Here is a 13472-nt window from a genome sequence, read left to right on the forward strand (position 1 = left end):
CAAGAAGTAATAAGCTACCTACGTTTCCATGACCCATTTCTACGACACGACATTTCTATGACACAATGTGCCAGTTTCGTCTTCTCTTCTCTTTCAATACTGAGAATCTGGCTTTGCTTCCCAACAACAACGTTAAGCCCAAATAATCTACGCACTGAGATAACTCAACAACAGGGCCCAGTCAGAATTTTCACCGCTGATCTAGAACCAAGAACAGGAAGAGAAAGAAGCCCCATCTCTGCACAGCACAGAGGAAAAGAAAATAAAACATCCAAGAGAGAACAGGCTACTCTCTCCACACAGCAAACATCTGAACATGGCTGCACAGCAACGGTGAAAACCACTTATCAGCAAGTGAAGAGAAAGCAGGACAACACAGAAATAGCTAGAGGCATTGCAGGAGGAGAGACTGCTGCGTGAGAAAGAACAAGTACATGCATGTGTCTCATGCACTGGAGCGCACTAATGGTGGGGAAAATTTCCTAGGCATGAGAAGTGTGGAAAGCAAGAAGACCGGTATTCATAACAAAAAGCACACAAACCCCCCCCCCCCCACGTGACTAACACCATTCGCCTGTGTCTACCATGGTTACTGTACCCATTTTCAACTGTTCCAAGGAATAAATTCGCTCCCGTTTAAGCACTGGTCATATCCACACCTCCTTTGCGTTGCCGTGGTTATCCAGTTAGGGACTCCCATGGCCACTGGGCGAGGAGAGTTATGTATGAGTAAAACAAACAAGATCAGCTGCAATGGAAAGTGACTCTTATTGACTGCAGTGGGGTTTACTTCTGAGTAAAATTTTTTAAATGGAAACCTGATTCCACGTCCCACTGAATGAACACGGCTGGGACAAAGTCACATTTGGACAGAAAGTTCCTCTATCTTTTACAGGAAGGAGATCTACTGTGTCTAACCTACTAATAAACAAACAACTCTGAAAATATGCCAAACATCTTAGGGATTTTCCATCAAACTACAACTGCACCCACTTTAATGGCTTTGCCAGAGTATTCCTGCTCCCTCTGGTTTAGAGGACAGATGCCTCCCTCTTCTCTTTTTCCCATTGTTGCTGCAAAACTGACCCCGTTGGCCATTCTGAAACATTCTTAAAAATGGCGGACATCGTTGGTCATTCTGAACAACTGCTAACCTGGGGCACTATATTCTCTAAGTGTGGGTGAAGCGGCAGGGAAATCGGTTTAGCAGCCACCATTCAAGAAAGCTAAATGCTTCTTCTGGCACTACAGATTTCATTCTTGGGACTAGCAATGATTACAATTAGAGAAACCAAGCCCACACTTCCTAGTTGCAGATATTTAAGGCACAGCATATTCTTGTCTGCGGCTTTGTTTATTGCCTTAAATGAAGTACTGGACACGCAACCTGTATTTGTGAAGGCTGTTGAACAATATACAATAGAGAGGTAATGTTTTGGGACATTTTAGGATCACACATTCTCTCCCATAAACAGCAGCGCTAGGTGCGACGTTTCAAGCCCCCTCACAAAAGCTCCATAGCAGAACCGAGTCCAGTCTCGTATCAGAAGCAGAGATCCATAACCGATCAAACCTACTGCCAGAATCTGTTAGAACTGTTTGGTACTGTGGTCGGCCATGTAATCGAGATTCCTCAGAGCTGAGACAAGGCAGAGACCGAGTAGAATACGACCAAAGGGGAGAAAAGAAGCGGTCTCATAATGGGAAAGATACGGCTTGATCTTTCATTGTATCCCTGGCTTCTCACGGATATTCCCAAGTGTCAAGCAAAGGCCCAGTTACATGCAACGGCACTTTACTAGTTTCATGTTTCTAAACCTGCGATATCACCCAGTCTACCTTACATGACAAGCCTATTTTTCTAGCCGTAGATTTCCGATGTGACGCAACCGGCACAAGCACCGACCGAAATGAGCATTTAGGATCCAAGGTGCTCCTGGCTTTTCAAGATACCTGACTCACGGAAAAAACCACACACACCGCTGTGCATTCTATCCACGTTGCCGTTTTCATCATGCACTGACTTGCAATAGCGCTCCCATGAACGACAACTAACGTGGGAAACAAACCTTCAGTCTCTGCAAAAAAATATAAATAAATAAAACAGCAAAGGAATTAAGACCAGAGATCTGTCCCAATAAAGAGGGGAGGGAGACGGACAGAAATAAAGAAACCGCACCGTATCGAAACGGCTTTTATGAATGCAACCAAATAGGCAATGTTGGTAGCCAGGCAGGGAAGCAAAAATTGACACTCTCTGCCCCCTACAGTTTATGCCGATAGCTGGATTTTGAAGACGTGAGGCCTAAAAATAATAGGGAGGCTAACGTTTCCAAATATATATATGTGTTTGTTGGCAGCTTACAAATAAAAACAGCTTTGCTAGCTGTGTTCCTTTGTCAAGACTGTTTTTGGTCACTGATTTGTATCCCACCCATCCTTTACCTTACTGCTGGTATAAACAGGCCAGATGTGGTGGCCATTTATGCATATGTATCGACCCCTGTCACTGGTTCTTCCATTCTTGAGTTCCACACAGTATTAAGAGTCCATTCAAGCTGTTTTTCTTTCACACGTTTCAATATTAGGACAAACCAGGGAAATAAAATTTCGCAACAAAGCACGACCTCTCAGACTCTCATTACAGACCGTGCCAGAGATGTGCCACAAAAATACAGTGCGGCTGTCAAATGGCTACAACGGAAAAGGTTTCACCAAGAAATTATGTGTCTTTCGCCTCCCAAGACTCACGTAGACACACTGGATGAGTGACAGCGATTGACGTCTTGCAGCGATCAACACCAACTTTTTCGTAGCCGAAGCGTCCCATAAGGGAAGTTATTAGAATGGAATGTATTCAAAAAGAATAATATTGCTACAAGACCCAAAATGCAGTGTTGAAAGCAAAGAGCACTAGGAAACGACTTGTAGCATTTCTCAACAGCTCCTAGTGCTTTCAAACGATTAGAATAAAGAAACATAGCGTACTTGCTAAAACAAAAACCTTTTAGCCACGATGATGGCTGAAAAGCCCAGTTCTAAACAGAATTAAGCTGAAGATGCAGTGGCACCAGAACTATGATAAGGTTCGAACAGATGGAAATCCCACAACTTCACACTGCAGGTTGGGAGAATCAGGCCTGGGAACGTCTCTTATGCTCAATGTGACGCGATGCAACAGAATGCTAAACGATAACCTCTCCCTCCACTGGGCTTGCTTTCTGCTTACGGGGACCTAAGTTTGCACTAGGGGCATGCAAAAACGCTGCCCCACGCCTACACTCTGAAAGGGTACTTGCCAATCTCCCGGCTGCTTTGGCTTTGTGTGTAGAGGAGGCCTGGGCAGTCGGCTTGCCAGTTCCAGGGCCCAGGTTGGTGGGGAAACACCACCAAGATCCAAAATTCTCGTCGGTTCAAGCCATCACATCCAACACTGGGCAGAAACACATTTATGACATCAGCGAATGACCTAACAGACTGGGAGGTTTGTTTACAATGCACGATGGATCTAACCCAGGGGTCTGCAACCTGCGGCTCTCCGGATGTTCAAGGACTACAATTCCCGTCAGCCACTGCCACCATGGCCAACTATCTCAGCCAACTGGCCATGGTGGCAGGGGCTGACAGGAATTGTAGTCCATGAACATCTGGAGTGCCACAGGTTGCAGACCCCTGGTCTAACCAAATCCGTTTTTGCACAATACCATCACTGACTTACTTAATGCATGCCACTAATTCATTCATTCCTACTGATCCCCCCCCCCTGCCAAATGACAGTGACCAAAAGTAAGCCTCAAAGGTTCTCACAGCTAGCCTCCTAGATGTTTCATGTTAGCATCTCAGAATCTGGAATCCCTATTCAATGTTAACACCTGGAAATTAAATGCTGGGGTCTTCAAAACTGTATCTAGCAACTGAGATCTTTTACTGACTTTAGTCTGTCCTGTTCTTGTTTTCAAAATGTGTTCCTTTTTGGTCTTCAAGGGACGTTTCCATCAAGGCAAGGTCCACTTCAGAATGAGAATGAACCAATACTTGGGAGACTAGCAAGGAAGGAAAAATGGCAGGTAAGTATAGCAATAAATTTGATAGGATCATAGAGTATGAAGAGACCACAAAAGCTTCCAAAGAAGGAGACTCCATCATATTCCCAAGCAGCATATTCCAACGTTGAGCCCTTACTGTCAGGAAGTTCTTCCTGATGTTTAGGTGGACTCTCTTTTCCTGCATTTTGAATCTGTTACGCCTCGTCCTCATCTCTGGAGCAGCAGAAAACAAGCTTGCTCCCTCTTCAACATGACATCCCTTCAAATATTTTTGAACACGGCTATTGCGTCGCCCCTTATAATGGCGTGCACATGGCAGGTCATTCACGTAATTAGAGAAGCAACGGGCTTGGTGCCTTGTCTTCCCAATGCATCACTATTGTCTATTCTAGACTACCTCTGAGGGTGAATTTACTAGAATTTACTGCTAATTCAATTGTTTTCTTCTCCCAGCATCCTCTGACCAAATGAGACACCGAATGAGACGTCAGAATCACTCCTAGAACTATAGCCACCTATTGTATGCCTCATACCAAAATCTGCATCCTCTGCCTGGGTAAACATGCCAAATCCAGCCTGGTCAATCCCCCAATCTCAACCTTTCTGCTGATTAAACATCATCTACCTTTCCCCGCTCATCACCTTAACCGTTCACTAAGCCATCTCCCAGAGAAAAATTAAGAGAACCACTTTCTCCTCTTTCAGTTTTCCTTTTCTATGAAGGCCTCGCTCGTCCCTGCCCTGGACCGAGCCCTTAAGACAGGAGAAAGCCTGCAGGAAGCTTGCCACCAATGGCCAGCTCCTCCTTACCCTATCCAAGCACACAAAAGCAAGCAGCTCTCAATTCTCCCTCCCTTCTGCTTCCCTCCGCCTCCTGCCCTCTCTCCCGCACGCTCTGCAGTTGCCGGATTCCGGGAAACCCTGACGCTTTTCCGACACCTCCAAGACGAAGGGAAGGCGGGTCCTGTTAAACCAGACTATGGCATCACAAGTCCACCAACCTCAGCCGCCCCCACCCCACCCGACCAAAACCAACTGTGCTTCTCAAAGGTGAGGGGAATAGTAGATTACAGCTACAGGGCAGACTGCCTGTACATTTTGGGCGGGGATATGGGGGGGGGGGGAAGAAAGAATCCCGCCCCCCCAGTGGGGAATCACAACCAGGAATTATTATAGGAGAAGGGGAAAAAGCTAGGCTGAACGGCTGCTTTCTGAGTGTGCATATGCGTATTACTTATTATCCCAGCAACATATATAATGAGATGCATACATATGTACCATATGCATACAAAGATGCCTCCCCTATTCTACAACTATACAGTCCATTATGATACACACCTTATACACAATATATCTTACATAATACTTAGGATGTACTGCACGTAATTTATACGTCACACACCCCTCAAATGTATTAAGAGACATATGTATCATATATGAGGACATACATAGGACATATTACAATATGCATATTTCAAAATTCTGGGATGCACACATACAGAACAAGAGGTGTGTTGATACAAACAACAGATGTAAACATATTTCGTTATGTAGGACATCTATTATAATGGTATATACAGAACATTATGTATGTGTTAAGATATACGAAGATGTACGCCACCATAAAGAATATCTATTTCATTATAATAAGATTACAGATACAGAACATAAGAGGTTTATATATGAAAGGTATATGTTTACCTAAATCATTACAGAGGGCATCAATATCATTATAATCATATACATACAGAACATAAGGTGTGAGTATGTAAACATATGTGTTATACACATATGAGAACTATCTTCATCATACATATATAATTATTTATGATGTACATTTACAATTTCCATTACAATTGCATCTGTATCATATATATTGACACGAATAAGATGGGCAGACCTCTGTCTCACACATGTCTCTGAATGTTCCACTATAATGCAACACCAGAAACAGTGATACTTACATCTGTATGTCCCACTATAATGAAGTAAATGTACCAAAGCGATTTATACATCTGTATGTCTCACTGTAGCAAAACAGTGATACATACACCTGTATGTCCCATTATAATGAAGCAGATGTACTAAGTGATATATACATCTGTATGTCCACTGTAACAAATCAGTGTTACATGCGTTGTATGTTCCACTATTATGAAGCAGATGTACTAAGTGATATACACATCTGTATGTGCCACTATAACAAAACAGTAATGCATACACCTATATGTCCCATTGTAACAAAACAGATAAACCAAAGCAATATGTGCATCTATATGTCCAACTATAAGGAAACAGTGATACATACATCTGTATGTCCCACTGTAACAAAACAGATGAAACAGACAAAGTGATATACACATTTGTATGTCCTACTAAAATGAAGCAGATGAACCAGACACAGTGATACATACATCCGTATGTCCCACTGTAACAGAACGATGAAGCAGGCAAAGTGATATATAACAACAACAACAAGTCTTTATTGACATACACAAAGTGATATACACATATGTAGGTCTCATTAAACTGAAGCAGATGAACCAAAGTGAAATATACATCTATATGCCCCACAGTAATGAAACAGACGAACCAAAGTGATACATACATCTTTATGTCCCACAGTATCAAAACACGTGAACCAGACAAAGTGATATATACATCTCTATGACCCACTATACTGAAGCAGATGAATCAGGCATACATCTGTATGCCCCACTGTAATGAAACAGACGAACCAAAGTGATATATGCATCTATATGTCCCATTATAAGAAAACAGTGGTACATACAACTTTATGGCCCACTGCATCAAGACACATGAACTAGACAAAGTGATATATACATCTCTAAGACCCACTATACTGAAGCAGATGACCAAGCATAGTGATATATACATCTGCAGGTCCCACTGCAAGGAAACAGATGAAACAAAGTGATATATACATCCATATGCTCCACTGTAATGAAACAGACGAACCAAGGTGATATATGCATCTATATATCCCACTATAAGGAAACAGTGGTACATACATCTGTGTGCCCCACTGTAATGAACCAGACAAAGTGAAATATACATCCATAGGTCCCATTACAACCTAAAAGTGACGCATGCATCTGTCTGTCCCACTACAATGAAACAAACACAATGAGACGGCATCTCATTACAATGGGACACAGGATGTGTGGAAAGGCAGAAGATGTGTCTGTGTGTGCATACACACTTGTACACACACACACACACACATACCCTCCTCTCAAGATAGGCCCCCTCCTCCTTGTGTGGGGAAGAGGGGCCTGTATTGTGTGTGGTATGTATGTGTGTGTGTGTCCCCCAACCCACACTCACAATTACCTTGCGCTTCCTGGTCTCCGCCGACCCACTCCACACGAAGCACTGGTAGATCACCCGCAAGTTCTGCTTCCAGTTCTCCACCTTGAAGCCGGTCACATGGCAGCACCCGGCGGCCGGCGGACTCATGTCAGACCCCCCCACATCAATCCGCCCGCCCCGCCGGCACGGCTGCTGCTCCGAGGGTCCGGATTTGGAGGGGTGGGGGGCTAAGATCTGGAAAGAGGGGTGGGGGAGCAAGATCTGGAAAGAGGGGGTGGGGGAGCAAGATCGGGAAAGAGGGGTGGGGGGCTAAGATCAGGAAAGGTGGTGGGGGCCAAGATCTGGAAAGGGGGTGGGGGAGCAAGATCTGGAAGGAGGGGTGGGGGGAGATGACGGAGGCGGAGCCAGAGGGGAGGAGAATTGGGGAGGGGGGTCACATGCACTCACTCTTCTTGGGCCCCCCTCTAAAAAAGGGGGAGGGGCCCCTCCCCCCGTGTTGGGGGGAGGAGGAAGGGGAGGGTGGTTCTCTCAGCCGCTCTCTGAGGGGGGCGACTGCGGGCCCCCCCTCAGGGACTGCAGAGGGAGGGAGGGAGGGAGGGGCGGCTTCTCTCGTATCCCCCCCCCTCGCTTCCCCTCCGCCCCGCCCCGCCCCCGGCCGCCCCGAACAAAGCGCCGCCGAGGAGGAGGAGGCGGCTGAGGGGAAGAAAGGGCTGAGGCGGCCGGCCTCCCTCAGTCAGTCATGGAGGCCTCGCGGCGGCGGCTGAGGAGAAAAAAAATGGGGGGGGGGATACCTCGGCGGCGGCTGAGGCGACGGTGAGGGGCGTGTCCTCCCGCCCGCCTCCCCTCAGCCCGTCTCTTTAAATCGCCTCCCTTTTGTCCCTTGCCTCCCCCCCGCGCGCCGCGCCGAATGGTTCCTTCTGCCCCCCCACCCTCGGCGGCGCTGCCGACTCAGCCGGGCCCGGAGCGGGACGAACCAAGTGGGGGAAGCGACGGGGGGGGATGGGAGAGCAGGATCGGAGGGGAGAGGCGCACGGCCCGGGGAGGCTCTGCGCGCCCCGCCCCTGAGCCGCCAGAGCCGCGTCGCGATTGGCCGCGGCGGGGCGGCGTCCCGCCCCTGCAGCTCTTCTCATTGGACGCGCCGCCTTCGGAGACGGGGAGGGCGGGTCCGTCTGGGTCGCCTCCCGGTTGATTGACAAAGGAAGTTTGGGAGACACCAGGGGACGGGAGGAAAGAAGGGAAGAGCACGTGCTGCAGCTGGGGCTCGCCGGTTGGCGGGGTCTGGGTTCGCAGGGGCGGAGGGAGGACAGCGATTGGCTGGGGCGGGTGTCAGAGGGCGTAGTCCCGCCCTTTCAGGACTGGGTGGGGGAAGAGGATGTGGGCGGGTCCGGGCAGAAGCTGAATGACAGTCATATCCGCTTAGCTTTGCAGCTTCTCTGTTACCCCAGCGATTTCTTGCAAAGGAGGGGCCTGTCTCATGACTAATAATAATAATTACTATTATTGCTATTGTTATTATTATTGTCATTAAGATTTAATAGGACATATGCTAATTATTAAGATTTAATACGACATGTGTTGGAAGCTACCTTCAACATACATTCAAAGCACAAAATCACCTGAAATATTGAAACATTAGGATTAAAATTAGAATTAAAACTCTTCCCTCATCCGGGTGGGTTTTCCCCCGTTGCACAACCTGCAATCCTACAGGATCTCTCTGGGATCTTTGCAGGCTTCCCTTCTTGCAACTGCATTGTTACATATAGCACGCCTCGCCCCCCACGTGCAGCTATCTCCCCCCGCCCCGAGCATAAATCCCTCCTTTGCAGCCAAGATGCATTATTGCAAAGAGGAAGTTCCCTTCCTATCCCGGCTTCCTCTTGCTGCTAGGGGCTGCTCTGGGAAAATTTAGTTTGCGCTTCCCTTGCCAACAGGTAGATGCTGGGAGAGGAGGCCGTCAATCTCAGCATATGGGGCCGAACTTGGAAGGAATTTTGCAAACCACTTTAAACCCAAATGTTCTTTTTACTGTTCACATCATGTATATTAACATTGCGCTTAACAATACAGCAAAACCAAGATCTTATTCAAGTTGAACAATTAACTGTCCCCCTTTTCACATCCATTTCTTTCCTCTTGTAGGTGGCTCTGGAAGTCTCTAGGTGAGCTCTTGGTGTGTTGGCTTCAAAAGAGGGAGGTCCCAAGAGAACTCCCATTAGTTCAACAATGCCCTGAAATGAGGTGTTGAGAGCCTGTACAACTTTTCAGACTTTTATTCTTAGAGGGATACTCCCTGTTCATCTTTGGGAGCCAACATAAGAGCTTTGTGGCCCCTTAAAGACAAACAGATTTATAGCAGAACGAACTGTTGTGTGTCAGGACTTTTGGTCAGATCCATAAAGGCATAATGTCCAAATCAGGAGGCCACATACCTGAGAATCTAGGTTTCAACAGGGGAACTCCCACTGTGCACCTGGTTGACAGGACAAAGGGTGTTGTAACATGTGGGCCTTACAACACCCCTTTACAGTAGGTCAGTATTATTCCTCACATTGCCAATGTGAAAGAGAGTGCTAGCGCGGACAAACTGTGGCTTTCCAAGACCCACCTGGTACATTTGTGGCCAAAGTTAGATTGGGCTGGGGGATCACAAAGGCATGTTCTTAGCCTGCGTGGTGTGGTGGTTAGGAGCAGATAGACTCTAGTGTGGAGAACTGGTGGACTCCTGAGCAGTGGACACATGAGCGGCAGACTCTTATCAAGTGAACCAGATTTGTTTCCCCACTCCTGCATTCCTGCTGGGGGACCTTCGGCCAGTCACAGTTCTCTCAGAACTCTCTTGGCCCCATCTGTCTCACGAGAAGAAGAAGAAGAAGAGTTTGGATTTATATCTCCCCTTTCTCTCCTATAGGAGACTCAAAGGGGCTTTCAAACTCCTTTCCCTTCCCCCATCACAACAAACACCCTGTGAGGTGGGTGGGGCTGAGAGAGCTCCGAAAAGCTGTGACTAGCCCAAGGTCACCCAGCTGGCGTGTGGGGGAGTATACAGGCTAATCTGAATTCGCCAGATAAGCCTCCACAACTCAAGCGACAGAGCTGAGAATCAAACCTGGTTCCTCCAGATCAGAGTGTCTGTTGTGGGGAGAGGAAGGGAAAGGAGTTGGCAAGCCCTTTTGAGTATATGAAAAATGTGGACTAGCTCCTTCAGAAGATGAAAGCTGAGATTTGAAAGACAACCAGCATGTTGGCAGTCAGTCAACCACAGTTGACTGACCTTCTGTTATCAGACCACAGTTAAATATTGTCAAGTATTCCAGGAAGCCAAGCATGCCACTGTGTAGGTGGCAGGTTACCTTTCGGTTTCATTCTGATGTCATTTGTTAGTAAAGGTGGAAGTGAAGGTTAGAGTTGCACTGGTAAAGGAGGAGGGATTAACCACAGAAGGAATGACAAAGTTTCTCCTCCTATCTACCGTGACTGCAAACAGCAAAAATACCTACTTGATACAACTGCTTAGTAAAGCTCTTGTTTCTTTCCCGAACAATTGCTGTTCATTGTCTTTATCTCTGTTTCGATTTTGTTTTTCAGATGGGGAACTGTAAACTGATCCAGATATTCTGAGGTGGGGGGGCGAACAGCATTGGTCAACAAATTATCATATTTATGGAAATCAGAAGATAATGTTTCTAAATATATCTGTCAGATGTTGGAAACCTTCATGCAGCTGATGAAGTGAACTCTAGTTCACCGAAACAAACGCTGGAATCAACTGTGACTGTTTTAAAGATGCTTCCTGTTTCACTCACTGATTAAATCCAGAATAAGTTGTTGAAGGGTTTTCATGAAAAGAAAGTTTAATGGTTTCAGTGTACCGTAGACCATTTTATTTCTTGTCATGAAAGCGAAGTACCAAACTTGTCTGGCACCAAACACAGCAGTGGCGTAGTGGCTAGGAGCAAGTGTACTGGAAGAACAGGGTTTAATTCCCCGCTCTGCCACTTGAGCTGTGGAGGCTTATCTGGGGAATTCAGATTAGCCTGTGCACTCCCACACACGCCAGCTGGGTGACCTTGGGCTAGTCACAGCTCTGTGGAACTCTCTCAGCCCTGCCTACCTCACAGGGTGGTTGTTGTGAGGGGGGAAGGGAAAGGAGATTGTAAGCCTCTTTGAGTCTCCTGCAGGAGAGAAAGGGGGATGTAAATCCAACAACAACAACAACAACAACAACAACAACAACTCCTCCTGCTCCTGCTCCTCCTCCTCCTCCTGCTCCTGCTCCTGCTCCTCCTCCTCCTCCTCCTCCTCCTCCTCCTCCTCCTCCTCCTCCTCTTCTTCTTCTTCTTCTTCTTCTTCTTCTTCTTCTTCTTCTTCTTCTTCTTCTTCTTCTTCTTCTTCTTCTTCTTCTTCTTCTTCTTCTTCTTCTTCTTCTTCTTCTTCTTCTTCTTCTTCGCCCAAGGACATGGCCTGAATCCACCTCCAGAACTCAGTCCTGGGTTATATAAAATAATTGAAAGGACTCACTAGGGAAGGAGCTGCATATGGAGCGTGTGATTAAACTGTGGCTAGAGGATGCACCGAGCGGCCCTGGGCTATCACGTTGCACACCTGGGCAAAGTTGGTTCCCTCCTATACACGCACATCTCCATGGGGAGGCAAACACCCGCACCCCTCCCCAGCTCCAGTAATGCGATGAGGCCATAATTCCCAGCATTTAAATCATTAGCTTTCAGGGCTTTCCTGATTAATGAAGGGGGAGGGAGGTTTCCACCAAGCGAGCCCATTAAAGACTCACTAATGCACGGTTTGATTTCACCGCCTGCAATTGAGCACATGGTTCTGTGGTCTTTGGGGACCGCAGCGAAGCGGTTCGTGCAGAGCTTGCAAGGAATCTCCAGATTTCCCAGGCCTTTGTGCTTTTTACGTCTCCTGCGTGCTGACTCTCACCATTTACTGGAGACTGTTCTTAGACTGGTGATAGCCGCTCACCTGGATAGCTTTAAAAGGGCTTGGACAGATTTTTGGAGAAGTCGATCTATGGCTACCAATTTTGATCCTCCTTGATCTGAGATTGCAAAGGCCTCAGCAGACCAGGTGCTTGGGAGTGGGAGCAGCAGCAGCAGAAGGCCATTGCTTTCACATCCTGCCTGTGAGCTCCCAAAGGCACCTGGTGGGCCACTGCAAGTAGTAGAGTGCTGGACTAGATGGACTGTGGTCTGATCCAGCAGGCTCTTCCTTATGTTCTTAAGGTCATTGCTTTCACCTCCTGCATGTGAGCTCCCAAAGGCACCTGGTGGGCCACTGCGAGTAGCAGAGTGCTGGACTAGATGGACTCTGGTCTGATCCAGCAGGCTCTTCCTTATGTTCTTAAGGCCATTGCTTTCACCTCCTGCATGTGAGCTCCCCAAGGCACCTGGTAGGCCACTGCGAGTAGCAGAGTGCTGGACTAGATGGACTCTGGCCTGATCCAGCAGGTTCGTTCTTATGTTCTTATTATCTGGTTCCGGTCCCTAATAGTTCTCTGACCCTATTATCCCTTATGGGGAGGTTTGGGGATGTCATTTTTTAAAAATTGCTAACTTGCGCACAACTGTAGCAGCATTTATGCCTTCCCATAACTTAACTGGTGGTAGGAAATGCTGTCAGGTTGCAGGTGACTTGTGGCGACCCTGGAGGTCTCTCAAGGCAAGAGGCGAACCGAAGTGGTTTGCCGTTGCCTCTGCACAGCAACCCTGAAATTCCTTGTGGTCTCCCGTCCAGGGCTGACCCTGTTTAGCTTACGAGATCCAACAAGATCCGGCTAGCCTGGGCCATCCAGGTCAGGGGGACGATCAAGTACCACCAAGTCACCGCTGACTTATGGCAACCCTGCAGTGTTTTCAAAACAAGAGACATTTGGAGGTGGTTTGCCATCGCATGCTCCTGCGTAGCGACCCTTGCGTTCCCATCCAAATAAGACCAGGTATGATGCTATTCGGTTTACAAATTCCAATTAAATCCGGCTAGGGCAGAATTGACAGCCCAGATAGTAAATGGGGTGAGATACCCCCCCCCCCCCACTGCTCCTTGCCCTGGCACTGGTACATCAGAGCCCCT

General features: G+C 47.3%; 1 protein-coding gene across 2 annotated transcripts in view; it reads right to left on the minus strand.

Annotated features, from left to right (window-relative positions):
* Nucleotides 1–8445, minus strand: part of USP22 (ubiquitin specific peptidase 22) — a 101832-nt gene extending 93387 nt beyond the window's left edge. For both annotated transcript variants that reach the window (XM_048492555.1, XM_048492554.1), the window contains exon 1: nt 7401–8445. In XM_048492555.1, the coding sequence (XP_048348512.1) occupies nt 7401–7526 (126 nt within the window). In that variant the 5' untranslated portion in view covers nt 7527–8445. The remainder of the gene's footprint in view (nt 1–7400) is intronic.
* Between the last annotated feature and the right edge of the window lie 5027 nt (nt 8446–13472).

The sequence above is a fragment of the Sphaerodactylus townsendi genome, linkage group LG04 (genome assembly GCF_021028975.2).
Source record: "Sphaerodactylus townsendi isolate TG3544 linkage group LG04, MPM_Stown_v2.3, whole genome shotgun sequence".
Classification (NCBI taxonomy): Eukaryota; Metazoa; Chordata; class Lepidosauria; order Squamata; family Sphaerodactylidae; genus Sphaerodactylus; species Sphaerodactylus townsendi.